Here is a 12,220-nt window from a genome sequence, read left to right as displayed (position 1 = left end):
ATGAGAAATTCTGTGAAGAGACAGAAAGCTCCATGGTTTTCTTGTTGTTTGTCAGTACAATGGATTAATCCTAAGGCCTTGTGTGTACTGGGCAAAGACACACCTGTGAGCTACAGCCCCAGCATAAGAGATAGAAATTTTAGAAATGAAGAGCTCAGGAAAACAGGTTAAAAATTTATTTGGGAGCTTCAAGGATAGTTTATATCAAAGAAGAGAAAGAATATTAGAGCTCAAAGACAGATTTTTCAAACTATCTCTTTCATAAAGAAATAAAGAAAAAAAATAATGGAAAGAGCATCCAAAGCCTTTGGGATGCCGTTGAAACATGCCTTTATCATCAGCGTATCCACAGGGAAGAAATGAACAGCAAGGTAAGAGAAGACATGCAAAATGAAAGGATAGCAGAAAATGTCTGTAGTCTTGGGAGAAGGCTGGGCATCCAGGTACAGGAGGCCTATAAAAGCCCAAATAGACAGGTAAGAAGGCAGTCTTGACTTGTTATTCTATCGTCAAACAGTTGAAAGTATGAAACAAAGACATTTAAAAATCTTCAATAGACAAACAACTGTCACATTTAAGAGCAGATGTCCTTGACTAAGAGACATTTTTCTAGCAGGTACCCCACAAGGGCAGGAATGATGGTTCTCAAATCCTGAGAGGAATTAACTACCAGCTTAGGTTTATACTTCCAGCAAGGCTACTCTTCAAAATTAAAAATGTAATGACTTTCCATGGAAAGGAAAAAGCTAAGAAAAACCATGATCAGCAGAGCAGCCATACAAAGGATGCTCGGAAGATTCCCAGGCCAAGAAGTTGGAGAAACTAAAGTAACATTATGACAACATGTGAATATATAAACATGTATAAACTTCATTAGATGAGAAAAACAGGCCGGGCGGTGGTGGCGCACGCCTTTAATCCCAGCACTTGGGAGGCAGAAGCAGGCGGATTTCTGAGCTCGAGGCCAGCCTGGTCTACAGAGTGAGTTCCAGGACAGCCAGGGCTACACAGAGAAACCCTGTCTTGAAAAACAAAAAAACAAAAAACAAAAAAAAAAAAAAAAGAGAGAAAAACAATCTAACATCATCAATATTATAGGAAACTATCATACACAAAGATGATGGGGCAGAAGAAACAAAACCGGTGTAGAGCAAATGGACAAGACTCAGCATGGCGTACTGAAGGCCATGACTTTGAATGGTAACTAAATCAAGATGCTTTAACTCTCCAGCACAAGTTGGATCTTTGAATTCAAAAGAGAAAGACCCAACAATATGCTCCCTACAAGAAGCCATGTCATCATAAGAGAGGCACACACAGATTGAAGGGTGAAAACAATATCTCAATGCAACAGAATCTGAAATGAGCAAGTGTAGATACACTGGTGTCTGATAAAACATGTTAATATAAAAGACAATAAGAGGAGACACAAAAAGTAACTATAAGATGTGAAGAAAATATATACAGTTATAATCAAGAAAAGATAACATCAGGAAAATACAATTATAAATGTTTTTGTCCTAATGTTGGAGCTACCAATTGTACAGACACCATTAGACACAATGAGAAAAATAGGCTTTGAACTAACAATAGTGGGGATTCTGACTCTGCACTCTTGCTATTGGACGGATCACATGGACAGAAACATCAACAGACGTGATACTTAAAGTACCATATATAGACCAAAACCCTTCAGTTATCTGTAGACTATTCCATTCAAATGCTGCATTATGCATTCTTGTAACTAGCACATGGAATTTTCTTTAGAAAAGAGTGTATACTATGACACAAAATAACTCTTAAAAAATGACAATTATATCCACAATATTCTTATTACAGTGGAATGAAATAGCCCGTTTTAGACAATATATATATATATATATATATATATATATATATATATATGAAAACTGAGCATTTAAGTAAGCAATGAGTCTCTTTCAAATCAGAATAAAAAGTTTTAAATATCCTTAAAAATTGAAAATGGAAAAACAGAATATCAAAACATTTGGAATAATGGCAAAAGAAATATTAAGAGATGTTTTAGAAATGAATGCCCACATAAAAATGTAAACAAAAAACCTGTCAAATATATAACCTAATAAAAACAAGAACATATCATAACCAAATAATAAAAGGAAATAAATAAGATCAGAGCAAAATCAATAAATTCAAGTCTAAAAATCACAACACAGAGGAACAATGAAAGAGAAGTTCTTTGGACAAGCATGTTGGAGAATCTGACATAACAGGAATTTGAATAAATTTGAAGAGATTGTTTGGAAAAAATGTAGACAGACATAATGGAAAACTTAGAAGACTTGGACTTACCAAAATTGAGTTAAGGAGACAGAAAATCAAACTTGAATATAATAAATGAATAAGGCGAGACTCCAGAGAAACATAATGGACAGAGTGTGTATGTTACAAAAAGTATTCACTAGGCTGTCTCACTTTGCAGTTGTGGCCACCAACCTGCTAGAGTGACCAGGGTCTGACAGCCACCAATTACACCAAGTCACAGAGCAAATACACACAATACAAATAGCTTAAACATATAAATAATCTGGTATATAAACTTATACTATTAGCTCAGAAAATCTGAAGTAATAAATGATTTTCTATGAAGACATAATTAAAATACTAACTAATGCAATGGTTCTTAACTTGCGGGTTGTGACCCTCTCCTGAGTCAAATGACCCTTTCCTTTCACAGGGGTCACCTAAGACCAATGGAAAACAGGTATTTACATTGTGATTCACAACAGTAGCAAAATTACAGGTTAGAAGTAGTGACAAAAACAGTTTTATCGTTGGGAGTCACCACCTTATGAGGGAAGGTGTTAACCTGTGTACTACCAGATAACACAGAACAGGAGGAGGGATGATGGGATAGGAGGGTTGTCAGTACTTAAGCCTGAAGTCTGCAGGTCCTAACTTAGCTGTCTTTTCAGTGTCAGTTATTTGGATCTTTTACTCAGATCTTTAAGGAACACACACTACGTATCCAGTATGCATAGTGATACTAACAATTTCACTAGAATTCTCTGTGATGGATTCCAGAAATTTATTAGAAAGAAGAGTAGAGTATTGAAGAGTGACTTCTTATGACCATGCACATAAAAGTTCCCAACCCAGCATTTGTGATTTTTAAAACTGCCTGTCAATCAATACACCTGCAATGATTATCAGCCGAACTGTTCTGAGTAAGCAAAATGGTGTGGTGAGGTGATCAGTTGGATCTAGCAGTTTCTGTGAAAAGCAGTGAGAGCCGTTGAGAGTTACATGTCTGTGTAGGTGAGAAAGTGGGATTCATTCATAGATTATGAAGCAGTGGCCAACTTGGCAGTGGAAGTCCCTGCCCTTGCTTGGGTCCTGGAATCTTCTTCACTGTCTCACATGTACTCAAGAAATTAACTGAATTTAATACTTGCTTGGCTATCCCCAAGCTGTCGGCTCATCTCCCTGCCTCAGTTATACTCTTGAGGCTGACGCAGACTGACTGAGCCTAACGCACCATCTGACTGCTTGCGAACACATCTGTAATGCTCCCTCTGTAGTCCATTTGAGCTCTCAGCCTAGACAGTCTCACATCTTCACCTCCGCACTGCTAACCTGTATGTCCTCCCTCAGAGGAGGAAATCCATCCTAAAATAAATCAAAAGAGAGTTACCAAAGCCGCTCCTGCTGCTTACCGTAGCCACGTGTGTCTTTTCTTTTTCCTGGAGGTTTGATTTGTGTTTCCTGTCCGTGACCCTCTCAAAGGCCAGCACTGCAGCTATTATAGCAGATCCTGTCCTGTTTCAAGGTCATCCCTTTGTACCTCAGTTCTATACACCCATTCTAGCATTGTTTTTTGTTTTGTATCTTCTCTGGTGTATTTTTTCATTGTATAAATATTTTCAAAGCAACAACAAAATACCTTCCAGTTGACATCACATTCATCTCCTTTAGCCGCCTGCCGTGTGTTCCCTCTTGCTTTTTGCTGGGTTCGTTCCAGTCGGGCACAGCTCTCCTGCCACAGTAAAAGTCAGCACGATGGATGCCCCTGTTCTCAGTTCTGAGCCTCCGTCCCGTTGAACTCTGGGTAGTTCTTCACTAGGCTAATGGTTCCCTCTACCGTGGCTCTCCTGCTCACACCCCTGACTTTAGCCTTTCCTTAGTGGAACTCATCCTGTCAATTGACTTTAAGCCCAGTCCTTTTGAAATGAAGTTTTCCGGTTTCTTCTCTGGCTTTGGGTGATGTCCCTGCATCCAGACTTTCATATCCAGTGAGCTTCTCTCATCTTCCCGTGGATCTTTGAGTTACGTAGCTATGCAAGTCAGAACCTGAGGCCAAACCTTAGGAAAGCTCACTCCAATCTGTTCCATTTCTAAAGGGCAGCCGCTTGCTTTTCAGTGCTCAGACTAAAAACCGTGACACTTTTCCTCATTCATCTTTCTCTTGCATATTAATTCTGAAACAAAAAATCCTTACTGCTCTGTGTTTCTAATGTTTCCAGAGTTTTCCATCTCTCCTATCTTCCCTGGTGTAAGAAGTCCCTAGAATTAACTTCAGGCTCAATCTTTCTTTCTCTTTTAAATTATTTGTTCTATTTACTCATTTACACCCCAAGTGTTGCCCCCTTCACGACTTTCTCTCAGTGTTCCTCCCTTCCCCCCCTCCCCTTTGCCTCTGAGAGGATGGCCCTGCCCCTATCCCTCGACCCTGGTGCATCAAGTCTCTGCAGGATAGGTACATCTTTTCCCTCTGAGGCCAGAGGTGGCAGCCCTCTGCTACATATGCCACTTTGATTGGTGGCTCAGTGTCTGGGAGCTCCCAGGGGTACAAATTAGTTGACACTGTTGGGCTTCTTATGGGGTTGCCATCTCATTGAGATCCTTCAGTTCTTCCCCTATAACTCGTTCACCAGAATCCCTGACCTCTGTCCAATGTATGTCTGTGAGTATCTGCATCTGTCTCAGTTACCTGCTGGTAGAGCCGCTCAGAGGGCTGCTATGCTAGGCTCCTGTCTGCAAGCACAACATGGCATCATCAATAGTGTCAGGGATCAGGTTCAATCTCTTATAACCTCATACCATCTCTGTGATGGACAGACAATTCAGCCAGTTGCTCTCAAGAACTCAAGGCTTTGTACAGTCATCTATTAGACTGTTCCTAAGTGGCCTGCCTCCCTGCCCCACTGTGCCTTTCTGCCTAACCTTTTCTGGTTCTGCCCCTTGATCTGTAGCTACACTGGTTAATTATTGTTCCCAGAATCCTCTCTCTTCCTGTTAGTGTCCCATCTCCTCAACAAATGAGAATATTAGGAATCCATTTTGGTTTGTTCTTATTTTGACAAAAGATCTCTCTATACAACCCCCCTGTTCAGGAACTCACTAAGTAGATCAGACTGGCCTCGAACCCACAGATATCTGCCTACCTCAACATCCAGAGTACTAGGATTAAAGGTATATACCACCACACCAAGCCAAGAAGACCACTGGTAGCATGCTGTATACTTTTATATCAACTTGACATGAGTAAGAGTCATCTGAAAGGAGGGAGCCTCAGTTGAGAAATTGCCTCCCATAGTTGGGCTGTGGGCAAGCCTGTAGGGCATTTTTAAAATTATGATTGATGTGTGATTGACATAGCTCATTGTGGGTGTTGCCACTCCTGGGCTGGTAGTCCTGGATTGAATAAGAAAAAAAAGCAGGCTGAGCAAGCCACTAGGAGCAAGCCAGTAGGCAGCACCCCTCCAGGGGCTCTGGAGCAGTTCCTGCTTCCCAAGGTCCATCTTTCAGAGTATTGAAGTCCAGCAATCCAAAGCCCACTTTGATTCATCTAATTAACATACCCAATCAAATTAAACATCTCATTCTAATACAGGAGTTTATTAGCTGCCACTTTCCTATGGGCCACACCAGTCTCCTCTCTATCCAGAGACAGTCTTTTGTTGTCCCCAACCCCCACAAGTACCCCTTTCTCCCCTCTCCCTCATATATATCCCCTGTCTTTGTTCTGTATGGACTTTATATCCTGTATATGCCTTCTGTTCCTCTGGGGCAGATAAATCTCCTTTGTGCTGAGAACTTGGTCTTGGGGTGTCTTGAGCCCACTCTGAGGTTCCCTACAGATGGTCTTGCCCTGTGTTCATCAAGGCTTCATGAATGGACCTGATGGAGTGGTGAACGAATGAAGGAAAGACAGATGAATGGACAGACACATACAGAAAGCTATGACCAGGTTGGCTGGCCTGTGTTTTTGTTTGTTTGTTTTTTCCTGGAGAAACTACAGCTCTTCCCTAATTCTTCACAAGCTCAGTGGATTTATTATGTACCATAGAACAGGGAGGTAAAGCTAGTGAATAAAGCTAACAAAGGAGATGATGCTATTGCATCCAGACAAACAATAAGTAGATTTTATATGCATACAGCTGGATCAAAGGGACAGGTTTAGCCAATCTTGGTGGAAACAGTTTCTCTAGGGGACTAGTCTTCAGGCCATAACTATCCTTTGACGGGGGATGGGTGACTGCCATAAAGTTGTGGAGAACACTTTTTGCACACACTTATGATCTCTATGAGCCTGAGGCTGTGGGGTCTTTGACGTGGCTGTGCCCACATCAGCAGCACACACACTCCTCAGGACTTTACTGACATCACTGCAGGGCTCCACGCTCCCTATAGTCTTAGATTTACTGTCTCATCGGTCTCATTATTAATAGTAAAAGACTGCTTCTATTTCATGTGTGTGTGGCTATTTTCCTATTTATTATATAGGGTAATATGATGGAGGGGTTGTTACTAAAGCCAGGATATTGAGTGCCAAGTCTTCGTTTGTGAGTTTATTGTAGTTGCTACTAACCTTTGCTCTTGGTAATACAGCTGTGCATACTGGATGCCTTCCTAGTGATATGTCTTCACCTATTGGCGCTTGTCCATCTTAATGCAGCAGGACTTCCAGAGTCTGTTCTCACTGACTGTGAAATGAGAGTAAACGTTTTCATCGCCCGTTTGTTATTGGGATCTCTAAGCTTGCTGTGTTGCTTGTCTAGTCCAAAGTCACATTTTCAGTGCATACTATAAAGACTCAGGCAAAAGCAATTAAACTAGCAACTCATTATCTTTTAAATGTTTGTTTACTTTTGCTTGAATATTAGAGAGGTCTTTTTATTAAAAACAAAGTACCCAAGGAAGGTGTCAGGTGTAACTCACTGGATGTATTCAAGCAACCTGGATGACTGTTTTCATGGGCATTTTGTAGATGGAACTGTAGTATTGATATTGGGATAGATTCCTATTAAAATACATTACACCACAGAGATTCACATCTATTTAAGATACAATCCAGTGTGAAGTTTTTATGATGTTGCAATATGTTGACCACACGATAGGATCTGTAAATCATTGAGGAGACATGCAGATTGTCTACCCCTCGTCCAGAACCACACAGTAGGCATATTTGATCATGTTTAATTTAGTTCTGTTAACAATTGTATGAGATTTGCAGTCATATCGTCCCCATTTAATAGGGAAGGAGATGGGAGCTTAGAGGAATTTTTAAGTCTCTCACTGTCCCAGTTAGTGCAATAGAAAGAGATGTAAGACTCTGTGGTCTAAGTTTCTGAATCCTTCTGCCTTGCCATTGACCAATTATCATTAAAACCATGCAGGCTACTATGACTAGGGTCAGTGTGGGTTTTGTAGGGGATACCAATCAATGTACATTTCCCCTCCTCTTTGTCTCTCTAATATCTGAGGGAACCTTTGGAAGTAGCTCAGTGTCACCTACCTCAGTGTCCGACCACCATATTTCTTTTTATATTTGACTGACTTTGACAGCCCCTTCCTACCAGTGTAGTTAGCTTCTCTGAGTGGGTCATTCTTTATAGATTTGAAAGAAAGCATAGAGGGCTGCATTGGAGGGTTTGAAGGGAGGAAAGGGAAGAGAGGAATGGTGTAACTATATAATAACCTTGAAAATAAAATTAAATATGATTTTTAAATGTGTTTGTTTTGCTTGTCATTTCCAAAGCTGGCTTAAGGTAGACTTTTTGAAGTTATTGACTAATAAAATGTTAACATCACCAAGTGTTTTCAGTGTGGGGGAAGCCTACTTTATGTATATGATGCTGCAGCCTTATTGTAGAAGCGAGGAAATGGAGACAGGGAGAAGTCAGGCCATCTGGCCAGGTCATAGGCAGCAGTGAGGGACACTGTGGAGCTTGAAGTTCAAAGACTGACTACAGCGCCACTTGCAGTTGTGCCCTCTGAGGGCCACACCAATGACAAAGACTTTGTCTTTTATAGTAAATGATGTCTTCTTTATTATCAGTGAGCTGCCATTGTTTTTAAATTTAGGAGTTCAGTATAGGTAAGATGTCTAATACCTACAGAAGGGTATGTAGTGCGGTGGCTCTTGACTCAATATGTTGAGAATCAACAGCTACAGAAGTGGTTGGTATGTTTACAGATGCTAATTGTTTTCAAAAGCAAAGGCTTTCCTATTCTCTTTTTTTTTCCTCGAGATTTATTTATTTTATGTATGTGAGTACACTGTTCCTGTCTTCAGACACACCAGAAGAGGGCATCAGATCCCATTACAGATGGTTGTGAACCACCATGTGGTTGCTGGGAATTGAACGCAGGACCTTTGGAAGAGAAGGCTCTTAACCGCTGAGCCATCTCTCCAGCCCTACTTTTCTCTTTTTAACTGATTATTTGAATGGATAAAGTTATAATTATTTGTTATTACATGAGAAGAGAAATTGTATTCTTGTATCATCTGAAAAACGATATGGAGAAAGGGGAACTCACACCAATAATGACAGTGAAAAATAATATATTCATCATGAAAAACCAGATGGCATTCCTAAAAACATCCCGCCTTATTACTGAGTACATATCCACAGGGGAGGGGGGTCAGTGTGTGAACAGTATCTGTACTTCCAATGCTTTCATAGCAGTATTTACTTTTGCAAGATATGGAATCAGCTTAAGTGTCTATGAATGGCTAAGAAAATGAAATATATACTTTATTGTATGTTTAAAAACCACCAGAAGAAATGATTGTGAATGCTATCACTACAAAGAAATGGGAAGCGTTTGATGTGGAGGGTATGCTAATTATTCTAATCCAACTTTTAACATTTATTAAAATAGATATTATACCACAAATTCATAAACTAATTATAATTTCAATTAAATGTAAGAAGTAGTTTTTAGTTCTCGGCTTCTGGGTGACCTACTTGGTGTTTTCCCTCCTCTTCTTCCTTCTTCTCACTAGATTTTTAATTTTTATTTACTCTCTGAAATTTTCTGTGTTACACAATACACAGTGATCACATCCACCCTTCTGTCACTCTCAGTCACCCCACAAGACTCTCCATCACATCTCCCTCCAAACTTCCTCCTGTTTTATTTACTTATTTGCTTTTATCTAGAGTACAATTACTGCTTCCATATGCACATGGTGTGGGGTAGACCCACAAATCCCCAGTAGTTCCCCAGCCAGGTGTGACGTCTCAGGAGGCCCTGCTTCCATGCTGGAGTTCTTTAAATTTAAAATTTAATTTCAATCACTTTTCCCTTCCTTTTCCTCCCTCTAACCCTCCCTTAATGTCTCCTTTTTCTTTAATTAATACACACACACACACACACACACACACACACACACACACGTGCGCGCGCACCCCTTATGAATCCATTTTTATTGCTTGCGTGCATATAATTTGGGGACAGATTAATCACTTTGTATTGAATAAGCAGTTAGGGAACACATCCTTAGAAGAGGTAAATTGTCCCTCTCAGCAGTCACTAGCTGCCTATAGTTCTTTGCCTAGGCTGGGACACTGTGAGATTTCTTCCGTCTAAGTCACATTCTGAAATTTCACACTGGCTTGATCTTGCAAAGATCTTGTGTGAGGAAATAACATCTTCCATGAGTCCATGTGTGCACAGCCGTGTCATGGCTAGAAGACAGACTTTCACAGCAGTCCTCCTCCTACTGTAGGTCTCACATTCCTTCTGCCCGCTCCTCTGGGATTCTCCCTGAGCCTCGGATGGGGGTGGTATAGCTGTCTTAGCTATGGCTGAGCACTCCCAGTCACAATTTCAAGCACTGCGCACATGTCTCCTCATTCATCACTCCCTACCATCAGGAAGAAGCCTCTCTGACCAAGGCAGAGGACAACCCAAGCCTGTGGATGCAAACATAAATATTTAGAAGGCAGTTTGACAACATGAACAGTTAGTGAACCAACATTAATAGGTTCCATGGCCTATGAATTTCACAGTCTAGTCTTTTGACCATGTTAATGGCACCAAGCATGAATTATCTCTTGTGGCAAAGCCTCAAATCCAATCAAGAGAGCAGTTGGGTCCTCCTCACTCAACAACTCATGTCTTCCGGGAGCACCATTGGTAACTAATGTAGGGGTCATTCCCTTTGTAATTACATATATGCATGTATGCATAAATTCACACACATATATATTACATATATAAATAACATATTACATATATACTTGATTACAAGCTACTGCGTTTTCATAAACCTTCTTACTGTAGCCTTAGTTTTAGTCAACAGACCCCTTTGACTAGTTTTAGTCAACAGCCAGCACTCAGTGGTTACATCATGCCTGGTGCTGAGCACTGCAGCAGTCAGAGTCCAGCACTGGATCATGTGGTTGACATCCTCTTCCTCAGCAGCCTGCATATTCCTTCTTGTACTGTGCAATTTAGCCAGTGCAGAGATTTTTCTATTCAAAATTGGTTTCTCTGTGTTCTGAAACCAAAACATTATATGGTGTCTTCAGCAATAAGGTCTTACTATCTCCTTATGGTGGGCATCCGAAAGCAATGGTGTACCTCTTGTTTTGGGCATCATGGGGTCTCCCTGACCAAGAACTCATGGATGGCAACTAGTACTCTTCACCGAGGCTTTCACTCAACAACTCATGTCTTCTGGGAGCACCATTGGTAACTAATGTAGGGGTAATTCCCGTTGTAATTACATATATGCATGTATGCATAAATTCACACACATATATATTACATATATAAATAACATATTACATATATACTTGATTACAAGCTACTGTGTTTTCATAAACCTTCTTATTGTAGCCTTAGTTTTAGTCAACAGACACCTTTCTTCCTCCTCCTCCTTCCCCCAGCCCTGTTTTCCCATCTCCACTTAAACCTTAGCTCCTGGTGTTCTTACCCTGTCCCTTCATATCACCTATGTTCTAGTATCGCCTGCTGTTATACTTTTTACTTGGAAAGTCTGGTTGTACTTCGTAGGGGGAGTAGAAGCTGTATGTCTGCTCCATCTCTCTGAGAAGAGGCTACCGTAGCCATTGTTGAACTGTACCTCTGACATGTCCCATGTGGCTCTTCTCTGTGAAGGTACCTGGAACTGGAAAGCAGTGGCCATCGGAATGAGATCAGACTACATTACCGCTCTGGCGCTCACCGCCCTCACACGGAAGTGTTTCCTTATATTTTGGCTGATGCCAAATGGCACAAGCTCTCCTTAGCCTTCAGTGCCTCCCACTTAATTTTACACATCGACTGCAATAAGTAAGTATCATTCTCATTTCAAGAATTAGAAGATTCTTGACATCTCTAGGAGATTCCTGTGTGTTCACAACCTTTCTCTGCTGTCTTGTCTTTCAGGATCTATGAACGAGTGGTGGAAATGCCTTCTACAGATTTGCCTCTGGGCACCACATTTTGGTTGGGACAGAGAAATAATGCACACGGATATTTTAAGGTATCTCTTGGCTGGAGCCTGCACATGAAGTAGAAATGGGAAAACTTCCTAATGAGTTTGCAGAAATACATTTCACTCTTTATGGCATGAAACAAAAATTCAGTTGGTGTGTTCTTATTTGTATGTATTTCTATTTACTTTCTGTTTGGGTTTCTTAGGTCATTGTTTTAAACTGGTAAAAGGTCACTCATTTGTATTTGATCTTTCTATATTGCAGAGATGACCATCAGGTTACAATTAGTGGTCAATATGTCATTCTTGAAATTAAATGTCAACATAAAAATAACTTTCTACCACGAAAATATCACCTTTGATGATGTTTTTGCAGAGACATTAATAACCTGAGTTAGAAGCATTATGCATGGCTTCCTCGTGGACCAATCCCTGAAAACAGGAAGTGGTCAAACTGTATTTCTAGTGAAAACTTAGAAGCACACAGAATCTCTGCCCTGTAGAGTA

The 12,220-nt window shown here is 40.5% G+C and overlaps 1 protein-coding gene across 3 annotated transcripts in view; it reads left to right on the top strand.

Annotated features, from left to right (window-relative positions):
• The window catches only part of Nell2 (neural EGFL like 2), a 285,634-nt gene that overhangs the window by 73,781 nt on the left and 199,633 nt on the right, over positions 1-12,220 (top strand). For all 3 annotated transcript variants that reach the window (XM_076911953.1, XM_034517056.2, XM_034517055.1), the window contains exons 5-6: positions 11,395-11,568; positions 11,665-11,761. In XM_076911953.1, the coding sequence (XP_076768068.1) occupies positions 11,395-11,568; positions 11,665-11,761 (271 nt within the window). The remainder of the gene's footprint in view (positions 1-11,394; positions 11,569-11,664; positions 11,762-12,220) is intronic.

Source organism: Arvicanthis niloticus, chromosome 13 (assembly GCF_011762505.2).
Source record: "Arvicanthis niloticus isolate mArvNil1 chromosome 13, mArvNil1.pat.X, whole genome shotgun sequence".
NCBI classification, from domain to species: Eukaryota; Metazoa; Chordata; class Mammalia; order Rodentia; family Muridae; genus Arvicanthis; species Arvicanthis niloticus.
This window is presented reverse-complemented; position numbering and strand designations above follow the sequence as displayed.